At 38.0% G+C, this 24,069-nt stretch overlaps 3 protein-coding genes and 1 long non-coding RNA gene across 6 annotated transcripts in view; 2 read left to right on the top strand and 2 right to left on the bottom strand.

The window, feature by feature from the left end:
- LOC123877757 (protein polybromo-1) overlaps nucleotides 1-7,535 on the top strand; it is a 39,443-nt gene extending 31,908 nt beyond the window's left edge. Inside the window, exons 26-33 of one of the 2 annotated variants that reach the window (XM_045924622.1) lie at nucleotides 223-414; nucleotides 1,064-1,203; nucleotides 3,332-3,434; nucleotides 4,209-4,250; nucleotides 5,047-5,257; nucleotides 6,039-6,115; nucleotides 6,646-6,805; nucleotides 7,088-7,535. In XM_045924622.1, the coding sequence (XP_045780578.1) occupies nucleotides 223-414; nucleotides 1,064-1,203; nucleotides 3,332-3,434; nucleotides 4,209-4,250; nucleotides 5,047-5,257; nucleotides 6,039-6,115; nucleotides 6,646-6,805; nucleotides 7,088-7,367 (1,205 nt within the window). In that variant the 3' untranslated portion in view covers nucleotides 7,368-7,535. Of the gene's footprint in view, nucleotides 1-222; nucleotides 415-1,063; nucleotides 1,204-3,331; nucleotides 3,435-4,208; nucleotides 4,251-5,034; nucleotides 5,258-6,038; nucleotides 6,116-6,645; nucleotides 6,806-7,087 lie in introns of both variants that reach the window. The other variant, XM_045924623.1, reaches the window with a different exon arrangement.
- Nucleotides 7,536-8,763: 1,228 nt separating this feature from the next.
- LOC123877761 (protein BCCIP homolog) lies at nucleotides 8,764-15,019 on the bottom strand. Its single transcript, XM_045924638.1, has 7 exons — nucleotides 14,832-15,019; nucleotides 11,561-11,687; nucleotides 11,292-11,419; nucleotides 10,780-10,916; nucleotides 9,962-10,098; nucleotides 9,494-9,639; nucleotides 8,764-8,944 (listed from the first exon to the last, which is right to left on the bottom strand). Exons 1-7 carry the CDS (start codon nucleotides 14,949-14,951, stop codon nucleotides 8,873-8,875), a joined length of 867 nt encoding a protein of 288 aa, XP_045780594.1. The 5' UTR covers nucleotides 14,952-15,019; the 3' UTR covers nucleotides 8,764-8,872.
- Nucleotides 15,020-15,958: 939 nt separating this feature from the next.
- The window catches only part of LOC123877763, a 30,369-nt gene continuing 22,258 nt past the window's right edge, over nucleotides 15,959-24,069 (top strand). Inside the window, exon 1 of the long non-coding RNA XR_006798676.1 lies at nucleotides 15,959-19,301. This is a non-coding gene — a long non-coding RNA (uncharacterized LOC123877763). The remainder of the gene's footprint in view (nucleotides 19,302-24,069) is intronic.
- The window catches only part of LOC123877759 (mitoferrin-1), a 44,036-nt gene continuing 40,615 nt past the window's right edge, over nucleotides 20,649-24,069 (bottom strand). Inside the window, exons 7-8 of one of the 2 annotated variants that reach the window (XR_006798675.1) lie at nucleotides 23,860-24,069; nucleotides 20,649-23,756 (exon numbers count right to left, since the gene is read on the bottom strand). Coding sequence is in view for 1 of the 2 variants with exons in the window: in XM_045924635.1 (XP_045780591.1) it covers nucleotides 23,911-24,069 (159 nt within the window). In the remaining variant the exon portion in view is untranslated. The other variant, XM_045924635.1, reaches the window with a different exon arrangement.

Here is a 24,069-nt window from a genome sequence, read left to right as displayed (position 1 = left end):
GATGCCCGCGACTTTGATCCCGTGGATATAGGTTTTTAAAAATCCCGTGCGAACTCATTGATTTCTCGGGATAAAAAGTAGCCTGTGTTAATCCAAGATTTATAATCTATCTCAGTTCAGTAGTGTTTTGCGTGAAAGTGTTAATAAACATCCGTCTATCCATAGTTACAAACTTTCGCGTTTATTATAATATTAGTGTGATTAAAAAAAAAATTGTTTCAGGCGGCAACAGTAACCCCTACAATCCGTCAATGACGCCCTCGTCGACTCAGGAGCGAACCAGCCAGGCTGCGGCCACGCCGGCCAGCGGCAAGAAGAAGAAAGAACAGAAGCAGAAGATCGTCACCGGCTATATTCTATATTCTTGTGAAGTGCGCAAGGCTATTGTGGCCAATAATCCTGAATCTACATTTGGTAAGACTTTTTTTTATCCATACTAATATTGTAAGCGGCTGGCGAAGCTGAAGTTGCAATTGGCAGGGCATATAGTTCGAAAAACCTATAGACGTTGGGGTCCCAAGGTGCTGGAATGGCGACCTCGCACCGAAAAGCGCAGCGTTGGAAGACCCCCCACTCGGTCGCCGGACGATATCAGACGTATCGCAGGTAGCCGCTATAGTTTCAGGCGGTGCGAGACCGTATAGTGCGGAAGTCCCTACAAGACACCAGTGTTCAGCAATGGACATCTATCGATATCTGTATGTTTATCTATAATGATATTAACTATGTTAGGTGTCTCTTTTAGGGACAAAATACCTAACGAGGAAAACCGTAGAACTAAGTGACCGACATAGCTCAACGAATTAGTTCGCTGAAGTGGCAATGGGCAGGTCATGTCTGTCGCAGAATCGATGGCCGCTGGGGCAGACGTGTTCTGGAGTGGAGACCGCGTATCAGCAAGCGCAGTGTGGGACGACCTCCAACCCGCTGGACCGACGACGTAGTGGGAAGTGGGTGGATGAGAAAGGAGGACCGTGTGTGGTGGCGCGCTCTTGGGAAGGCCTATGTCCAGCGGTGGACGCAAACAGGCTGATTGATTGATATTAACTAATGTTCGTTTTAGGCGAGATATCCCGTATAGTGGGCAACGAGTGGCGATCTCTGCCCGCCGCCACGAAGCAGAGCTGGGAAGAGCGCGCGGCCAAGTGCAACGAGGAAACCTCCGCGCGGCTAGCGGAGGAGATGCGGGAACTGACGCAGCACGTGAGTTGCATCATATTGTATACAGGCTTAGCTATAGATCGTTTCAACGAATAGTTCCTATGGCGTTATGTTGGCTCCGCTGTCTGTGTTAGGCCGCCTCTACACATAGGCCAGCGCATTCGCCAACGCGCTTGCGATGCGCTTGCCAACGCGCTTGTGAATAATCCACACATTGGAAGTTTGTTCAGTATGGTTTGGTTCGGGCCAATGTGTGGACGGATTCAAAATGGATGTTGAGTCGCTAACAGCTGCAGCTGTATATTTATTCACAGCTTATAATTACTTTGTTAATGTGTACGTCAAGTTAGGTGTTAATTCGCTGCAAGAAGAAAACGTGCACTCTTGATCGCTGCTCCGAGCAAACTAATCGTGCGACCAATGTGTGGATGGTGCGCCAAACTTGCGACAAGTGTCCTTTGATGTTGCCGACACCGCGCGGCAAGCTCGCAAGCGCGCCAGACAAATTCAAATTCAAATTCAAATTATTTATTCAATTAAACTTTTACAAGTGCTTTTGAATCGTCAAAATAATCTACCACTGGTTCGGAATGCTGTTCCTACCGAGAAGAACCAGCAAGAAACTCGGCGGTTGCTCTTTTCAAATTTTACAATAATATGCCATACTGTATACAAGCAATTGCAGCGCCGTATATTGCTGGAGCGAATCAAATCCAAGCTTTTTTGTCATTTACATAATCTTCGATTGTATAATAAGCTTTTTCCAGGAGCATACTTTTAATAGATTTTTTAAACTTGTGTAAAGGCAAGTCTAAAATTGATTGTGGAATTTTATTATAAAATATTACACTCATTCCCACAAACGATTTTCCCACTTTCCTGAGGCGGAGCGTAGGATATGCGAGCCTATTACGGTTTCTAGTTTGCCGGTCGTGGAAATCACCGATTTTTTTGTAACTATGAATGTTTTGTCGTACAAAAATTATATTAGCGTAAATATATTGAGAAGCTACTGTAAGAATACCTATTTCCTTAAATTTCTCTCGTAGGGAATCGCGCGGTTTTAAATTATAGATTGCGCGTATTGCCCTTTTTTGTAATACGAAAGACAACGTTCAAAAACCTACCGCCAATGCGCCAACGCCCGTTCTACATATTGGGCCAGTGGCTGGGCCAGCGCGCTTGCCAACACGTTGGCCTATGTGTAGAGACGGTATAAGTCATTGGCACCCATTTGGCACCATATTGGCATGAGCCATATCACATGAACATTATCGCCATAGGAATTATTCGTTGAAACAATCTATAGCTGAAACGTGGACACTGACAGTTGGCCTTGTCCCCAAGTTCAAAGTCGCTCAGCGTGCTATGGAGCGGGCTATGTTGGGGATCTCTCTGAGGGACAAAATTCGTAACGACGAAATCAGTAGGCGAACCAGAGTGACCGATAGGTATAGCTCAGCGAATTATGTCTGTGGTGTATTACCACAGATTACGTAACCACAGACAAAATAATACAATGCATATTTACAAATGACAATTGACATTGACATCTCCAAATAGTCACTTAATGACGTTTCGTTTCACAAAACGTGAGAATTATATGTTGTATAATTTTTCATTTTCAAGTGGTTATTTATTACTAGCGCTCTATTACTAGAGTCTACTCAGCGCTGAAAAGCAGAGGTAGTAACGAGCGGCCAAATACGACGTAGATATAACTCGTATCAATAAAGAAATTAATCGGAAATGCCGGTATTAATCATTCTATCTCACTTACACACTATAAATGTGTAGTGCGTGAGTGAGACGCAATGATTCCATCTCACACACACACACACACACACACACGCACACGCACACGCACTCGCGCACGCACACACACACACACACACACACACACACACACACACACACACACACACACACACACACACACACACACACACACACAGAACACACAAACACACACAGAACACACACAGAACACACACACAAACACACACACAAACACACACACACAAACACACACACACACACACGCTATAGCTGTATAGTGCGTAAGTGAGACGGAATGATTCCATCTCAAACACACTATACCTGTGTAGTGCGTGAGTGAGACGGAACGATTAGTGCCGCTTCGTTTCGATTCACTGCATTTCTTCCTCAGACCCCCATGGAGATGACGTATGAGTGTGCGTGGGACACGTGCGACTATCAGTTCGAGGACCTCGCCGACTGCATGGAGCATTGCATCGGCGACGGCGGCAACAGTAAGTATACTAGCGATTTTTTTCCTTCCCATAAAGCTCCATTATACATATTTTTTTAAAATTCTAGCTTAAACTTCTACTTATGATTAGTTACTTATAGTTCGTTCGCGTTAAGAATGCAGTGAATCATCAGTGCAACTGCAGGGTAAAGATGTATTCACAGTGGTGTTAAAATTCAAACATATTATATTTTTAAAGATTCAGTTAAGTGAATTTAAAAAATACACTTAAAAGTTAAATGAATTGGTGAGGTATTCATTTTTTTTAATATATTCCAGTAAACACAATTACAGGACGCAACCGACATGTTCGAAGCTATGCCTTCAACTGGTCACTGTGAACTTGACCTTGTAATTTGAAAAGATTTGATTGGTTAGGAGGCGGGGCTAGGCCAGCGAATAGTTATGACTCACTGCATTCTTAATGCGAACAAACTATAGTCCTTAGTTTATTCTAATATGTACTTACAGTTCACTATGTTATTGTGACCAATATAGGGAAATTATTAATAAAATATTATTGGAATTTTACTTTTTAATCATTTTTTTTTGACTATTTTTAATTTGTTTATAAAATATTATTGCAATTTTATAATTTTCACTTGGTCAGTGTTGACTATGGCAGTACTCTGGCTATCCACACTTGGCCAGTGTAGACTATGGCCTAACTCCTTTTGATTCTGAGAGGAGACTCGTGCTCAGTAGTGCGCCGGCGATGGGTTTATGATGATTACATACTTTCTGTAATATATTTCTCATATTTCAATGCTGCTAGTGATTGGAACATTCGTTGAGACCAAGAAGACTAAGTTAGAACGTGAGTATCGTACAGAATGTGTTATTTGGGTTAGTTCTCGTAAATAAATAAAATGTATTTTATTCAATTAAACTTTTTACAAGTACTTTTGAATCGTCAAATACATCTACCACTGGTTCGGAATGCCTTTCATACCGAGAAGAACCAGCAACAAACTCGGCGGTTGCTCTTTTAGTTTTAAAATCGTTTCTATAGACAGTGAGGCAAGAGAGTTCATTTTGAATCGTTATTTACTTATCGTTCACTATATCGCACAAATTTAATAATTTCGACCATCAAAAGGAGTACAATTGTGTTTGTACCTACTTTGAATAAATGATTTTGACTTTGAACCACAGATTTTATTATTCAAACTAGCTGTGCCCGCGACTTCGTTCGCGTGGAATAGTGACTTTTCAGGCAGCATATACTCTGTACGTTAAAAATGTTCGCCGTGATTCTTTAAATTGACATAACTTTTTTATTTATGAACCGATTGACATAAAATAAACACTAAATGTTAAGTGAAGCTTACTTACTACAATATATTAGTGAAAACTGTATCTAAATCGAATAAGCCGTTTCTGATATTAGCGTGCACAAACACACAGACAAACAGACAAAAAAAAATTAATTACAATTTCGGGTTCGGCATCGATATAATAACGACCCCTGCTACTTTTTTTTATATATTTCCATTGTACAGACACCACTTTTCTACAATTTTATTATATGTATAGATTGTGGATTCTCATTTGTGTGGTATACAAAGCAGTATTATAAACAATTCCCTTTCCACCAACATGTGTGACGGCAGCGGGTCACATCCAACAACACTACCGCGCGGGCGGCGCGCCCACCAACAACACCAGCGGCAACAGCGAGTACCCCTGCCTCTGGCGGAGCTGCGCGCGGGTGCGCAAGGGCCAGGCGCCTTTCCCGAACCTCCCACGGCTGCTGCGACACGTGCGCGACTTGCACGTCAACAAGGGGAATGGACGACCCATGGCGGTGCACGAGCGATCCAGGTTAGTTTAGCCTTTAGAGTTTAGAATCTTCCTAATAGATGGCGCCACAAATGTTCTGACACGAGATAAATTTTCGTTTGCTTAGACTACGGTTTTATTATTCTCTCATTTATTTATTTTTCCCATTTTATCCTATTTTTAAACAACAAATAATAAAATAACAAAAACAACAGAAAAAATAACAGAAACAGAAAAAATAACAGAAACAACAGAAAAAATAACAGAAACACAGAAAATATAACAGAAACAACAGAAAAAATAACAGAAACACAGAAAAAATAACAGAAACATAGAAAAAATAACAGAAACATAGAAAAAATAACAGAAACAACAAAAAATAAAATAACATCAACAACAAAATCAATAAATAACAGAAACAAAAGAGAAATAAAATAACATAAACAACAAAAAACTAAAGTAACGGAAAAAAAAAAACCAAAACTACGGTAATTATTATCATTCTATTCTTTCGCTGTCTTTATGATTCAATCACACTAGTACTCTAACGGCGAGAGTTTGTGTGTATGTTTGTAACTCTTTCACGCAAAAAACCCTGGGCTGAATTTGCTGAAATTGGAATGGAATTGAAATTGAATTGGAATGGAGCCCCGAATTTGCATTTGGAATGGAGACAGATTATACCCTATATTAACACATAGGCTACTTTTTATCTCGGAAAAATCAATGAATTGTTTGAAATGTGGGGTTGTTTTTAAACCTATATCCATGCGAACGAAGTCGCGGGCATCAGCTGGTTTATGATAGTTTACTTTTATTTCAGGAACTACGTGCCGTCCTCCAAGAAGCCGCCAAAGCAATACGTGTCCGGAATCCGCAGCGGGCTGATGTCGCCGGGAGGTGAAATTTTAATTCTGTTTCATTTTAACATAATCTCAACTACTCAACGAAAATGCAAATATGAAAGTTGCGTGCTTGGGGCGCTCGATAAGTCTTATAATAAAATAGCCGGAACAATAAAATTTAATTGAATTTTTTATACATATATTGGTTTTAATTATTATTATTGTTTTTTACATATTATCAATAATTTGATTATGATGATTAAGGGCCGGCGCACATATGGCGAAGTACAGCGCAGAGCATGCCCGTGAAGTTTTCTAATCGCGTGACACATTACGCGAATTTCTACTAGAGAATGCGCGAGGACGCGCGGGACTACGCGGGGATGCGCGAGTATCCGCACGGATGTACAATTGATTTTAGATTTTATTTCAATGAGGACAATGTCGATAATATTTCGACTGTGAAAAATGCTCTGCGCTGCGCTTCGCCATATGTGCCCCGGCCCTAAAAAATAGGATTAAAAATCTGAATAAAAGCATTCAAAATTAAAAAAATAGCTTGAATGATAGCAACGTTTCTTGCAGGCATGTCCCCCATGGCACGCAACACGCCGTCCCCCGGCGCGGGCGAGTCTAGCGGCGCGGGCATCGCGCTGGGAGCCCCGGCGCGGGCGGGCCACGACCCGCTGTTCGTGCCCGCACCCCCCCGCGCACAGAGGGTCACCCACTCTGAAGCTTACATCAGGTAACGACAACATCGGCGTCTCTCGCTGGCATGCCCCCCATGTCCCTCATGGCACGCAACACGCCATGCCCCCACTACTTCGTGCCCGCAACCCCCCCCCCCCCTCCCTCCCCCCAACTGACCGTCAAAGCCGACTGTCACGAGATTTAGCGTTCTGGTACGATGTCGGGTAGAAACCGATAAGCGGTATGGGTTTCATAAATACTGCTGTGCCTTTTTGAAACCTGTATTCCTCTAGAAAACGATTTTCTTTATTAAATATTTAATACAATTTCTGCACAGATACATCGAGGGTCTCCACTCAGAACAGAAGTACATCACCCCGTGGGAGAAATCCCTCACCCCGATGCCGGCCAACCCCGACCCCGCGCACTTCAACATGCACAAGCTGCCTTCGCACTGGCTTACCGAGGACACCGTCAACGGATACTTGCAGCAAGACAAGACGGTCGCGGAAACAGACATACAGAAGATGGATCAAAACACCAAGATCCTTAAAGGCCTTTGCGCCTTACGCGACTTTATGATGAGAGATGCCCTCGCTATTTATAAAAGCTTCTAAGACAGAAGAATTATATTTTTTTACTAACAAGTAACAGTAATTACTAATTAAGTAAGATTATGAGAAATTAGTAGTAATTTACTAATTAAGGTTAAGGAGTTTTGTAGTAAAATTTAAGAAAAAAGTAAAATTATGTATTGACTTATCAATAAATCTTAATTGATTATATTGGGTTTTTTATTTATCCTTGCCTGAAATTAAAATACAAGATGTTAAACTTACTACATATTATGATTTTTCTTAAAATCTTTAGTCTATGTAAATTTTTCTGTAAGGTACATAAAACAAATTGATGAGTATTAAAATAGAAAATCGCAGAAAACTCTATCTGATAAAATCTGCTAAACCCAAAGAACTAAAACTTTAAAAACTTACCTGTATCTCATTTATTATTGCTTACTGAAATTACAGTCTACGGATATTCGCAGACTTAAGTTTTAGTCAAAACAAGACAGATTTATGCCGGCGGTATAACGCTGTCTCGTTTTAACAGTGTCTTAAGTTTGACCGTTTAACAGTGGTAAGTCTGAGCCAAGTCTAAATGATAAGTAATTATTTAAGTCTATAGATCTCAGCCTAAGGTTAGAATCAACGTAGAGCACTTTGACTACTTAGACTTAAGTTTCAGTTTCAACGAGACAGATTATTTTTTTATTTCTTTGTTCAGATACAAGTTAGCCCTTGACTGTAATCGCACCTGGTGGTAAGTGATGATGCAGGCTAACCTGGAAGGGGTATGGCAGTTTTCATTAAACCCATACTACTGTGGTGTCTACACGGCATCGTACCGGAACGCTGAATCGCTTGGCGGCACAGCTTTGCCAGTAGGGTGGTAACTAGCCACGGCCGAAGCCAGACCACCAGAACAGAAATTTAGAAAAATATAAAACCCCTGCCGGGATTCGAACCCGTGACTTCCCACTAATAAGACCACGCTTACCACTGCGTCAGGGAGGCCGTTAAAAAAAGATAAGGTTTATTTTTAACCCCCGACCCAAAAAGAGGGGTGTTATAAGTTTGACGTGTGTATCTGTCTGTGGCATCGTAGCTCCTAAACTAATGAACCGATTTTAATTTAGTTTGAACCGTGGCTTGATCGAGTGTTTTTAGCTATAATCCAAGAAAATCAGTTCAGCCGTTTGAAAGTTATCAGCTCTTTTCTAGTTACTGTAACCTTCACTTGTCGGGGTGTTATAAATTTTTAATTTACACTTGTTACATTTGTTCTTTATTGACAAGAAGATACATAGGCACACTGAGCGCATTGGGAGCTAATGCGCTCAGTGTATCTCTCTTCTCTGCTCTTAATCTTATATTAATTTTTATAACTACCCCTTTATGAAAGACTAAGAGTAGATAAATAAGGTAGGTAAAGTTTATGTAAATAAAAATATAATAAAGCTTGGCTCACATTTATTTTATCTTAAAAGTATAAATATACAAAATACATTATGTATTTATGGCATGTAACATAGGCGTGCGTTGATATTCAGTTTAGTAGATTCTTATACACTTTCTACTTCTTCTTTTAGTAGTCTGATTAGTTGGTTGAATTTGCTGCCTTCGAAAATAAGTACCTGCAAACAAATAATTGAAGGTTTAATGTTTATTTAAAACTACAAAGGAAAATGAGCAGTACTGTATAGTGTGTTTAGGCCGCTTTTAAAAAATGATTGGCGTCGATTCTGCTGTTTTCTTCTAAAATAGAATAGCTGCATCCTTATCTTTTTAATAATGCAAAAAGGACAGATTTTAAAAAAAACTGTAGACTAAATTTTAGTGTAATTCTACATAAAACATTATGGTCAAGACTGACAGCTAAAGTCACTAGGTTTTTTGTTGTCTGTCCTTTTCTTATTACATTGGTAAGAAAGAGATGCGAATAGTCAATAATTGAGTTGCCATCAGAATCAGTACCACTGTCAGTCTCAGGTTGAAATCTATAGAGCGCACTTTGACTTTGATTTAAGTTTCAGTTAAAATGAGACAGATTTATGCCAGTGGTATAACACTGTCTCATTTTAACAGTGTCTTAAGTCTGAGGAAAGTCAAAGTGCACTTCTATAGATCTGAGTTCACTGTCAAATGTCAATACAATGTAAGTGAGAGATAGCTAAAGAGCTTACCTTCCTGCAAGGCGTCATGGCGCCTCCCTCGTAGTCCCACTGCGACAGGTCAGCCTGCTCCGTCACGTCCACGTCGAAGCTGGCCAGGGCTTCCTCCACCAGGGGCTTCTCTTCCTGGTTCGCGAATAGCACTTCCGAATCCTCGTCTGCAACAAGCACATTTCATTTTTGGTGAGAAAACTTTTTTAGCCGCGTTGAGCGACTTTTCTTAGGGGCAAAACTTATATCTCTGAACTGGACAGTCTTTTTTAAAGCACTTGTAAAAGTCTACTTAAATAAAAATCTATATTATAGAATAGAAATTCTATTCTAAATTAACAACATAATACCACTAGCCATAGGTATTATAAATGCGAAAGTGTATTAGAGCAACGTATCAACCAGATTTTTACATGGGTATGGTTTGAAACCTGGAGAGTTAGAAATAGGGTTCGGAAAAGTGTTATGATTAAAAATATTAGTTCTCACCTCCAGTTTTGTATATCTTGCAGATCCATATGAGGTATTGGAACACGTAGGGCATGTTTTTCTTTATCGCTTTGTCTAATTCGTTCTGTAGGGACGCGAACAGAGGTACACTGATTGCAGCTGGAATGTTGAGAATCCTGGAATTATCACCATTACATCAATATTAAGTCCAAAGTAGACAGTGTTCACAATGCCAAGGTTCACAAACCCTTAACTCGCACATGAAGGGTTCATTGACATTGTACAAGAAAGAACACTTTTTATTTTTAATTAACACTGTCGCCTAAGACACAGGTTTTTCTACCTAGTTTAGGGACAGTAGATTATCAAAAAAAAAAATTGTCTAGTTTTTGATAGAATAAAAAAGTTCACAGACATTTTTAAGTTCTTATTATTTGATGTTATAGCCACATTCTGTAAAAGTTTCAACTCTCTACCAATTACGGTTCACGAGAAAAAGCCCGCTGACAGACAGACAGATGGACAGCAAAGGCTTAGTAATAGGGTCCTGTTGGCACCCTAAAAATAATAACAAGGGTATAGAATGTACTAGTTATACTCACATATTAAGTTGATGTAAGCCCAACTAGTTTCAAAGCCATCCAAGGTCCTGTCTTATACCTAAGGGACTCGGTTCGTTGCGCGTCGCGGTTGACACTGCCGTAACTGACTAGTTTTCGAAACTAGTCAGTGTTACATCCACTAAATACGTCAGTATAGCCCATACATTCTATACTAAATCGGAGATCACTCACGATAGTTTAAACACTACAAAAGGACAAGGGTATGAACTCTAAAAACAATATTGATGAACTAACCTTTCGTTAATAACAAATCCTACTTGTTTGGTGTCGTCTGTGAGTATGTTGTTGACGAGTGCCTTCGTGCGGTCATCTGCGTTGTCATTGGCCAGTGTGGTTAGCAGCGTGCGGATCTGTTTCACACACGGCTCCTCCTGCCAATTGATCATATATTATCTTAGTACATGTAACTCACTTTCAAGTGCCTATGTCAAAAATAAATAATTTTTTAGTAATTATTAAATTCTAAGATTCATAAAATCCATGTCCTCTATAGTCTTAAGCTTGTTAACCATTTGAAATTATCGATTTAACTTTAAATAAATAAAATAAAATAATTTTTTTACAAGAATTTTTGAATTGTCAGATGCATCTACACTGATTCAGAATGCCTTTTCTAACAAGAAGAACCAGCAAGAAACTCGGCTATAAAAATATGTCACATGTTTGTCAAGTCATCTATGTATTTTATAAAAGCTCCCTTAATAAGCTAGTTTGATATTTTGTGCTGAATAGACTAAATAACTCACTTTTCTCTTAGTGATGTTAATAACTGTGGTGATGCCAAACACTCCGTCGCTGCCATCGTCCTCGTCGTCGTCGTCGTCCAGCCCGTCGTCCAGGCATTGCTTCACTACACTGCCTACGTAGTTTTGTGCTGGAAGGGAAATTTTTTCATCCATAATAATATACACTAAGAGGTAAAAAACCATAATTCTCACACAATTTATGCCAGTTGAAAGAACTGCTTAAGACAAAGCAGGGGACGGATCCCTAAAAGTATATTTAGTTAACTTACAAATAATAATCTGTGCTAGGGCTCCCAAGTCAACATTAGATTTTAGAAACAGTTGCCTCAGCAGTTGTTTGATGCCATGAAAATCGCAATCTTCTGGATTCCTGCCCTCAAAGTCTGCTTGGAGTTCCTGGATGAATATATAATTTTTATAAAACTTACTCTTATAAAATCTGAAAGTCAGAAATTTGAAAAGTATTCTTGTATGAAAATCTCAATATACTTCCCGTTTTCCTCATTAGTAAATTGTTAGTGATCAAATACAAAACATAGACATTTATCACAATCTCTTTTGATGAGTTAAGGTAATTTAGTCTCTATTATATTAGATTCCTATACTCTCTAGTCTTTATATACTATACTATAGATTCTTTACAGCATCAGGGTTTTTGAATTATGAAAATGAAATGAAATGTATGTCGAATTCTGGATAAAGTCTGTTTCTTTTTTCAAGAAGTCGATTGGATCAAGTGAATAGTTATTTCATATTAAGTAAATCTCTGTTGCTTTAGGCAAAGTTGAAGGACTTTGTCGGGAAAGGTCTCAATTGTTTCGTATAGTAGGTATTAGAGCTGTAGCGAACCGTATGTATTCGTTACTGAGTAACGGGTGCGCCATCTAGTACCGAGTACCGAATCGTTACTCACAAATGCATCTCGTTACTCGCACTTTTCATCGTATGACCGTTCCTACACTGTTTCGGTTCACGCAAGTACCGTAGATACGTGTATTGAAACGTTTGCTAACCGTATGTTTTACGCGCAGGCGCGCTCATTCGGTGAATTTAAAAACGTACGTTACAAAGGCCGATGTTTGTTTAGTTTATTGTTAAAATTTTAAAAACGTATGATTCTGTTATGGTATCGTTCAAATAACCATATGAGCTTAATAATGAGACAGTTATTTGGAAATTACAGACAGACACTCTTATTTTATGTAATAGTATAGATATTTAACATAAGCTCAACTCAAGGTTAAAATTTTTAATATTTTAGTAGATTCCGTCAACAGTTCATTTGTAGTTCTACACTTATTAAATCAAACTAAATTGGGAATAACTTAAACACACGTCTGGTTCAAAATACGGAAAAGTGAGAAAATGCACCTTACGCAGCTAATAATAACATGGTACAGAGCCGTAAGGTTTTTAAGAATAAATTGAAATGGTGCCAAAATAACGAGGATCAAATCAGAATGGATATGCTGGCCTTACATCAGCGAGACAAAAACTTTGTTAAATTTTGGAAAGACACAAAACGCCTCAACTATAAATCAAATCTACCATTGAGTGTTGACGGTGTCCAAGACACAAAGCTGATTGCTGACTTATTTTCGCATCATTTCAAACTGGATCCATTACCTGCTCTAAGTACAAAATGTGCATCTATGCCCAGTGGAAAAATGATTTTAAACGATGGACAATCGCATCGTTACTCACCTGACGATGTGGCTAAAGTAGTATTGACAATGAAAAGAGGTAAGGCGCCAGGATATGACGGACTGAGCCTGGAGCACATTTTGTATGCAGGCGAAAAAATTTTTTGCTTATTGGCGGAACTGTTTACCTTATGTATAAACTCAGGTTATTTGCCTAAAAACCTTATGAGAACTGTGGTAGTTCCTGTCCCAAAGAATAGGACCGGTGATCTTTCCAGCCTCAAAAACTACAGGCCGATTTCTTTAGGTACCATTATAGGCAAAATACTGGAAAGAATAATTTATTCTGATGTAAATCAGAACATTAGGATTGATGACGCGCAGTTTGGTTTTCGTCCTGGGCTCTCAACAGATTCGGCTATCTTTAGTCTCAAATCGATAGTTAACTATTATACGAATAGAAACACATCCGTATACGCATGCTTTCTGGATCTCAGTAGAGCTTTTGACCTGGTAAACTATCAGTTACTATGGCAAAAACTTATTGAGTCTAATGTATCGCGTAAGACGGTAGATCTGTTGAGATACTGGTACGAGAACCAAACTAATTTTGTGAAATGGGGCGACGCCGGCTCTAATGATTATAGATTAGAATGCGGCGTGCGTCAAGGAGGATTGACCTCTCCGGACCTCTTCAGCATTTATGTTAATGATCTGATTGAGGGACTTAGAAATACTAGAGTAGGTTGCCACATAGGTACAACGTGCATTAACAATATCAGCTATGCTGACGATATGGTACTTCTAAGTCCCTCAATCAGGGGTCTTAGACGACTACTCAACATCTGTGAACAATATGCTAGAGATCACGGCCTTAAATATAATGTTAAAAAGACGCAGATGATGGTTTTTCGTGCAGGCAAGGGCCCGGAGAGGATCCCGTCGGTTTTCTTAGATGGAGTTCCTGTAGAAAGGGTGGCGCAATTCAGGTATCTGGGGCATATTTTAACTGAGGATCTACGTGATAACCAAGACATGGAACGAGAAAGAAGGGCTTTGTCTGTTCGGTGCAACATGCTCGCACGCAGATTTGCGCGGTGTAGTTCTGAGGCGAAGCTGACACTGTTTAGAGCATATTGTCAATGCTTTTACACGTGTCAGCTTTGGGTCAACTGCACCGCAAGTGCACGTAGCAGCATCAGAGTGCAATATAATAACGCATACCGTATTCTGATGAAACTGCCTAAATACTGCAGCGCGTCGGGCATGTTTGCTGACGCCAAAGTGCCCGATTATTTCGCGATTATTAGATCACGGGTTGCGGCTTTCTGGTTCCGCATCCGCAATTCTCAGAACGAGATCCTCAAGGTATGCTCTGAGTGTCCTGAAAATCGCATACCGAAGTACTGGCTTGCCGTGCATCGTGGCAACAACCGTAAATAATTTTTATTTTACTTTTGTATTCTATTCTATTTTATTTTATTTTATATTTAAGAAATGGGTGTAAAAAAAAAAATTGCCTGAAAATAAACTATTATTATTATTATTATTATTTGTATGTAATGTAGACCTAAGTATGTTTTCTACAGATTACGAATGTTGCGACGCGGACGCCGCGACATCATACTGTCGTACGCAATACGACTCGATTCGTTCATCTTACGTGGTATCAAAAGTAACGAGTAACGATACGATAGTAACGAGTACTAATTGTTAAAGTAACGAATGCATACGGGTACGCTCGTTTTCGTTACTTTTACACCTCTAGTAGGTATACCCATATAGAGTGCCTGCCTAAGTGCATAACGGCCCTGAATCCGTAAACGTGTACGTAATTTGATAATTTTATTGATGTTTTGAGACCGCCATGTGAGTGTCAGGTTATGTTTTTCCATACCTTGTCTCCTACGAAGTTTCCATCCGAATCGAAGTCGGAATCCTTCTCGCTGCCGGAATCTTGTTCTTCTTCGCTTTCACTGTCTTGGTTTATTACCTCCTTGTTTCTTTTGTTAGACATTTTGAGTTAAATTCGATAAAAATTTCACCGAAATACCGACAACAAGCAAGTTGACCATAGACTAAAGTAAACAATAGAGCTATTTGTCAATGTCAGTGCTATTTTTATTAGCCTGTCTACACCACGAAAAGTCCGGTTGTCTCTGGTCCGGTTTTGTCAGGCCGGGTTGTGCAAAATCTGGGTTACTGACGAGTATGCTGGAATTGGTGTGCCATGCAAAATGAGCTATTTTTGTGCCAATTCGAAGCGCTCCAGCGAGTGTATCGGAAATTAAAACTGACACTAAATTGTATTATCATTCATCACCAATGGCCTTCATCATGAATCTATGTGCTGATAAGTATAGTGCTATAAGTAGTAGGTATTAGGTACTCTTAATACCTACGAAATACGAAGAGTGAGGCCAAACGGACGTAATTTTTTGAGTTGTAAGTCGCGTAATTTCTGCTGCATTCAGTTTCATACAAAAGTTCAATTCATTTTGCGTCGCCGTGTGGCACGAACTGGACTTTTGTATGAAACCGAATGCAGCAGAAATTACGCGACCGAAATTACGCGACTGACAATTCACAAAATTACGCTCGTTTGGCCTCACCCGAATAGAAGCACAATACTAGACTATAAGTCATCGAAGTAATAAAATAAAACAAATTCACTATTGTCCAAATGTTTATGTACTGTTTCTCTTGAACTTCAAGTCGCTTAGTGCGTGCCAGGCCCGTGCGTCGCTACTCTTACAACTAAGTTTACTCACTTATACAACTTACAAGTCATAATCCATACCTTCTCAATAATATTACAAATTCGAAAGTGTCAGTTTGCTGGCTTTTCACTATCCGCCAACGAAATTTGATACAAAAGAGATAGCTTATATACCCGGGGATGGACTGGGCTACTTTTATCCCGGAAAGTTCCCTTGGGATATAAAAACCCTAAATCCACGCGAAATCGTGGGCCTCACCTAGTAAAGAATATAACAAATACGAACTGAAGGAAAGTAGTAAAATTAAACAAGGCCATTATTGTCCAAATGTTTATTCTGTTTCTCTTGAACGTCAAGTAAACGTCACTTGGTGCGTGCCGCGCGCGGACCGGCCCAGCTCGGTGCCGGGCCCGTGCGTGGCTACTCTTACAACTAACAATTTAGTGGCACTCATCTATACAAGTCATAAATATAACAAAATACGAACAAAGCAATCAATGTACACAAACGATAATAAAATCTTCCTCCCGATGAGCTGCGCTTCCCTCCCCGCTCCCCCCGCACACACCGCGCGCCGCCATTTGATAATTGACATTGCTCAAAAGGAGATCCAGTTACAAATTACAATATTAATATTTTTTCACAAAGCATTTGATAAGGGTTAATATAAAAGATTTTTACGGTATCATTATAGCGTAAAAATAGGTAGGCCACTCAGAGTCAATGCCGCTTCGTAGGTGGAGCATTGACTCGAATTTTGCACGCTATACATTGTGGGTTTGAAAAATATTAAATCACTAAAACTACAAAATAAGGCAATTTATTGATTAAGATTATTGGTATTGGATTGTGTTTAGGTAGTATAATAACAATTTTTTGCTAGCGTTCTGGTTACACCCTGGGACACCATAGGACAGTATATTCTAGCGTTGCGCGGTGTATGTCACAATCTTCCCCTTAGCACCGCCGACCAGTTTTGCATCCGCCGGATGATGTTTCATAATTATTATTATTAATAATAGGTAATATCTAAAGCTATTATAATTATATCGTACACACGCTCTAACAAATTTACATTATATTTCATAGTAATAATAATACAATACAACAATTCTCACTCCATCTCTTTCAAACACATACAACTACACTCTCTCTTTCTCTCACACACATGCATACATATACACATGTACAAACATAATATTGTAATACAGTGAGTTATACTCAATGCCATAAAATAATCCCATAATATCAATCAATACATATTATTTAAGAAGTACAAGATTTTTAGGGTAGGAACACACGGGTGGTTCCACCCTAATCATAATAGTTGTGCTAAAAATTAAACTATTTAAAAAATTCAGTTTGTTTCTTTTATAGGCAGTGCGTAAATAGTGGATTCAACGTAGTTGTAAACTGTTTTTAATTACACGTGTTATAGGCAACGCGAAATTTCTGATTCGCTCTGCTGGTCGATTGCGGAAAAATTCGCAATCATTATTACAATCGCAATTGTTTTTGCAACAATGCATTGTAGCCAACAGCACCAACCAATCAGAGCTGATTCCGATCGTGACATTGTAGCAGTCATTCTGCCGCAATCGAGCCGCTGAAGTAGCAAACGTCGCAATCGGCGTGTTTGCACCGGTATAGATAATCACAAAAGCTACTACATATTTACATTTTTTAAATTTTTTATGAAAAAATCCTTAAGTGTGTATAGTACGCGACAGGTTGAGATGGCAACCGGGGTGGGGACGCCCCGCACAGCCCCCGCACTACCTCGCTGCGGGTGACGTGCGGGTGTGCGAGGCGTCCCCACCCAAGTCACCCACTACATTATGTGCCTATTTGTACCGGCGTAAACACGAAGCCGTCACAACTTCGGCGATTTTTGCGTCACCTATATACATAAATTTCACTAATAGCTAGGCTATTACAAAAAGAAAATGATATCAATTTTGTCCATAATTTTGCCTTATTTTTCTGTAGAAAATACAGGTAAAAGGAGTTCTTGACTACAATACAATGAGGGGGATGTATTTGCGCATGGGTACTGTACTTTCCTACAGCCTGTGAAGCGAGGCTTGATTGGAGAATCAATAGCGAAGCCATACAGATACCCTCGCTGGCGTTCCGTACCATCAAATAAATCGATAAATCACCCACCGCGCAAGTACAGGGTCAGAGTTCCTTTTACTCAACTGTATGTATAATATGCTTTTCATAAATAATAAGTTTTATTTAGATGAGAGACCAAATGTTGAAAAAGTTTGAGTTCCACAGGAAGGGAACAATTTCAAATCACAGCCCTCTTTAGTGCCCGAGTAAGAGTTGAAACGCTAACAGTTAACAGGTAAATGTTGTTAGTTAATAGATAACAGCTAATAGTTAACCTCCTAACTAACAGCAGCTATATCTATTAAAAGATAACAGCTAACCTCCTAACTAACAACAGTTATCTGTTAACAGGTAACAGTTGATTGTTAGCAATCAACGCTTAACTGCTAACCGGTAACGACTAACAGGTAACTGTTACCAAAAAACGATGAATTATTATTAAATTATTATATTATTAAGTAAAAAATGTTGTATGGCCATCCAATTCCTCGCAACAACCTAACTACGCAGTTGCCACGCATTTTCTCGCGGCCATTGAGTCTAAAACGTTATGTCTAAATCTTGTTTATTTTGCGTCGCTACTTGACGAGCTAGTTTTGTAGGCGACGAAAGTGTTAAATAAAAGCGCCCACAGCTAATCGTAGATAGGTAACAGCTATCTGTTGACAGGTATTCGTCATCGATAACAGCTAGCAGTTAATTGTTAACAGGTAACAGTTAAACGCTGAAAGCTAAAACACTCGCACAGTACTGAGTCACACTCGCGCGATAGGAAGCTATCCCTTTTATAGACTCTGTTTTTATAGAAATTTCGTATTTATGTACATGATAGTCATCCTTACATACATGTAATGGCAAATTTTTTCAATTGTTTTGATTGATTGAACTTTAGTTTTTAATTTTGATGCTAGTGCTATAGAGCATAAAACGATCGTTCTATGTTTAGAATTTTAGATGATTGAGAATATGGAAGTATTGGAAATTTCTATTTGACTTGAATATACATTTTGTACAATCATTAAACCTTTAATTGTATACGTATTTATTAAGACTGGTATTATACATAATTGATACAGTGTGGGTAACTTATTACGTGTCCTATCGCTTAGCGTGCAATGTACAAGATGCTAAATCCTATGCCACATCACATAATCATTTGAATTTTTCTACTTCATAATTTGCAATATTTTCAATAACTTTTTTAACTCTTAAAGTGGTGCTATATAAAACGTGGAATTTCGATTAAAATCACTATTTTTTTACAATCTATACAATCAATGGGCAGAAGAAAACCCAGTTGATAAATTTAATAAGCAACAGGTGCTGGTGCCTATTTTCATTCATTCATTACAAATTAGATTTTAAAACACAGCAAAATAAAACGTAAGAATGCGTAATGAATGATCACTTTGAAAAAAGATACATAACTCATATCATAAGTCTTTGTTGCTTGAAATAAACTTCTATTTTAATTTATTATTAGTAGAAATCATTCCATAACAAAAGGAAACAGCTTAACATAATTACACGTTTTTCATTGCGTACGTCTACGCGTGAATATCAAGTTACAATAAACCCCTTAATAATATCAACACTTACGATAGTTTACTAGAATTTAACTTCATCACAGCTCTCCGCTCCTTACACACACTTCCACACCACGGGTTGCCAACTAGACTATTATAAATTACAAACTTTGTATTTGCTTGGTGTGATATTGACAGAATGTATTGTCATTTTACATTATTTTTGCAGTAACAGTAAAATTTTGACAACAGATATAACAGCCAACAGTTAACAGGTAGCTGCTGACAGCTAACAGCTTAACTGTTATGCATAAGCTTTAAGTCATGTTCTGATGACCAATTATTATTATTATTTATTTTAATGAAGATATGAGTAATTAATTAATAATTATTTATTACGAATTTTTAATTGAAAATTAGTTTGTGTTTACGTCTGTCAAAGACATTCTTTGTCGCATTATTATCCCAAGAAAACCGCTACCATTATATGATTAATGAAGGAGTCATGACCTTCAGAAATGAGTCTTAAAGTTCGCAACCCAGCGCACTCACAAACGTCCAACAACACACACACACGTACATTATAACACTAGGAAAATTTACGTTACAGACGAGATCTTAAGCACTTTTAGTAGTTCTGTTTACATTTTAAGATACATTGTAAAAATGTGATGTTAGTGAGCAGAAAAAGTGGATAAGATCTCTTATTGACTTTTGAAAAAATAGTGATGCAAGTAACAATATTTATATTTATAACCGTAATACAAGAACTAGAAGAATATTTTATGATGTAAAAAAAATATGCGCGTACGTGCCTTTAAGTCGGTTCAATATGGTGCTAATTCAGGTGTATAATCGCGAGAGTAAAGAAACAAATCGAAACTAAACGACGGCTAATCATTCCATCTCACTCACACGCTGTACACAGCTATACTGTGCAAGTGAGACGGAATGATAAGCGCTGCTCTTTTCGATTAAATTCTTTACTGGCACCCGATATTAACGTCGTTGATTATACGATTCGCATTACTATTAAAATATTAAAAAAAAAACCATACTACGATTTCTATGCGCATTTTTTTACTCAGCTATTGAAAAAATACTGTTCACAATAATTATGCATGGACACAGAATGATTATAAAGTAGTCTAACTACACTGGTGCGCTATTTATTTATAATGCGCTATTGTCACACTAATATTATAAAGGCGAAAGTTTGTGTGTATGTATGTGTGTATGTTTGTTACTCCTTCACGCAAAAACTACTAGACGGATTTGGCTGAAATTGAATAGAGATAGATAATATACTGGACTAGCACATAGGCTACTTTTATCCCGGAAAATCAAAGAGTTCCCACGGGATTTCGAAAACCCTAAATCCACGCAAGCGAAGTCGCGGGAATCGGCTAGTAAAGCATATTTTATGCATGATGCGTACAGGCATATACGTCTGGGTAGTTAGCGCATACGTCTAAAGCAAGTTGATAGCGCATCAGTGTAGTCTAACTACATTACCTAATATTTTTTTTAGAAAAACTCATTAAAATTTAACCCTGTTAATTTGAAAAAAAGTAGTACAAAAATTTTGAGTTGCCGTTTTTATTTTTTACAACTCAAGATAGATAAATTTAACCAAATCCGAGGAACTTATTAATATTGGACATAAACAAAAACAAAATTATAAAATATGATTAAAATAATGTAAACTTCAGTAAATAACAAAATTATTAACAATAACAAGGGAGGTTAGCTCCCATCTAAACACATACAACCACGGTTTAGCTAGCGTACAGTAGGACAGCGAATTTGAATAAAACAAAAGAAGGTATGGTCAAACAAAATAGTCTTGGCTATGGACAAATATATCTACGAATATGTTATGTTTTCATAGTTGCAAGGAATAAAATGACTTCAAGAAAGTTATAGTATATATCACGTTGTGACGGTCGTCGCCAAATTTAAAATTATTTACTATACATTACAACCTTTAAATTTTTTATTGAAATCTATTCACTATTGCTTCTTTTTAATTTAACATTAATTTTATTTGGGATGGTATAACAACTTTTTTACACTATAACCTGCCAAACCACTCTATTGCATTTACTAATAAATTGCACTATACATACATACACGTCATAAAGCCTACATTTGAATAATGTGTGACCGTATGAGCTGTCTGTGTGCTGTAAGTTAGTGACGATGAATAGAAGCCCACGGTCGAAGGCGTTGCCCACTGTATGATTGCTAAACTGTGTAGATTAGATACAGTAATTGATCGATGCGTACGTACTCGCTAAAGTAATTAAATCAACTTACGTACTCGCCAGAGTAAGAGTAAGTTAAATTGTATGTATATCGTGTACATAATCTCTATAACCCGACTCTACTTATAGTTGACTAGTAAGTAATTTCCCGAATAAAAATGCCTTTTTTATCGTAATTACATCGTAATCGGTCAAATATTTTAAGGAAATTAAATGTTTAGCAAGAGGAAGATAATAGGTTAATAAATGAAATCAATCAATCAGTCTGTTTGCGTCCACTGCTTGACCTACGCCTTTCCGACTATATGCCGTCCTCCGTCTTTCCTTCCCATTACCTTTTGGACTGGACTTACCAGCAGGTTGAAGGTATATTTAAAATCGGTATGATGATAAACTTAAAATGAAGAAAAACTTTAAATAAAGATAGGTCATCAACAAAAAAAAAATACAATGTCAAGGATTATTTAAATGATAAGAAAGCTTGGGAATGAGTTGCCAAACAGCTTTGATAGTTCTGATAAGTATAAGTGATTTTGTAAAGTGGTGATAGTAGAATGAATACCCAGATGAGTTTGTTGTGGGCTCTTCTCAGACCCGGGCGCGTTTGGAACCCACGTAGCTTTCGTTTTAAGTTTACGCAATTAATTATCACCACTATATCATCTTACAAATCTAACAATTCTGACCATCAAAAGGAGTACAACAGTAACTACTTCGAATAAATAATTTGAGTTTGAGTTTGAAAATCGATGTGACTTTTAAAAACGTATAGTCGAGTTAAAGAGCTACATTTAATTACTACATTTTATTTCGGTTCGTTCGCTCGAATATTTATTAATTTATTTATAATAATCACATTCGCACTTATACAATAATGTCTTATGTATGACGTATTTTTGCTTCTATTTATTTATTATTTTTATTAATAATAATTAGGTAAAATATTATTACATTATGTTCTTAATTTTTAATAAGATTCATTTAATTTAATAATTTAAGCCACGCGCAGGTGACTTGTAAAACATAATTATAATTTATAAAAAAAATTAGTCAATTCCCCAAAAAAATATGTATGTAAAATGGCTGTTTTAAGCCGGAGCAACGATTTGCGACATTGCGTCATGCTACAAAAGGAAACTATAATTTTGCAGCCTTAGGCCAATATCTCACTAGGGCATTATGGCGGCACCAGATTGGTTGCGGAGAACCAAGCGGACACCAGGTAACCAGGTTGCTGATAGCGCAACTGGTTGCGCCGCCACTGGGATCCTAGTGAGATAGTGCCCTTAAGCAGCATACAACAGTCAATAGTATTATGCCGGGAAAAATCGGGCTATAGAATTGGAATTGGGTACGATAGCCTGCCGATGATTCTTGCTACATTTCAAATTATTATATCGGCCGAGTGACACGCCGCAAAGTCGCGCTATATTTCTCTGGCGTAAATGAAGCTTAAAAGACATTAGTTTGAACATTATTTGTGTTCTAGACAAAATCCATAATTCATTCTGAAACCAAACCTTAATTTACAGATCTCCCGTACGTTTAAAGCTTTAGTTTCTTAGGGCGCGTCCAGACTGACTTTTGAGCGGGAAAAAAGCTTTGATATTGTATTTATCACAAATAAATTGTCAATCGTCAGTCTGAAAACGACTTTAGTTGTCGGTGTTTTAATACCAATAATGTTTCACTCTCGATTTCGTAATAATTTATGACTTTTAGTATTATTTATAATATATTCATAGGTTTTTTTTAATACACAAATAAATAAATACATACAATATATACAAATCGCATTTAATACGATATATTATTATGTATTTTTTTCGAGACTTGCTCGATTTACAATTTATAATCAGACGAGATGGACATAGACATTTCACAAAAATTCTGAAAGTTTTCGTTTATGAATCAATTTTTGAGAGCAAATACATAATTGGCCTTACACTAGATCTAATTTAATAGTTTCAGTCTAATTTTTATTTCAATTCAGTTTATATGTAGAACAAGTAACAACTTTATCAAATGTGGTTTCATTAAATTAGATCTACTGTACAAAAAAAAACAACTCGCAACAACACAATACAATTACAAAAACAAAAAAAAAACAATAGTTTATATCGATATGACAACAGAAATATTAATATCCACTGTACAGTTTATCGTGTCGACACTGTGGTGGGTACCGCTGTGGCTTTGTGTGTCCTGGACCACGTGAGTCCAAGTGTGTCCTAGACGCATGTGGCCAAGTGTGTCCTAGACGCATGTGGCCAAGTGTGTCCTAGACACATGTGGCCAAGTGTGTCATAGACCATGTGTCCAAGTGTGACATAGACCAAGTGTGCCTAAGTGCGTGTGAGCGTTGTGGGCACGTCGGCTGCGGCGAGACGCAGCGCGGCGCACGCCAACGGCCCACCACTCCCCCCCACCCCCGCTACCCCGCTACCCGCACTGACTGTGCTACTGTTACTGCTACCAGGACTCTCCTCACTGCTTGAGTCCAT

Source organism: Maniola jurtina, chromosome 24, assembly GCF_905333055.1.
Source record: "Maniola jurtina chromosome 24, ilManJurt1.1, whole genome shotgun sequence".
NCBI lineage: Eukaryota > Metazoa > Arthropoda > Insecta > Lepidoptera > Nymphalidae > Maniola > Maniola jurtina.
This window is presented reverse-complemented; position numbering and strand designations above follow the sequence as displayed.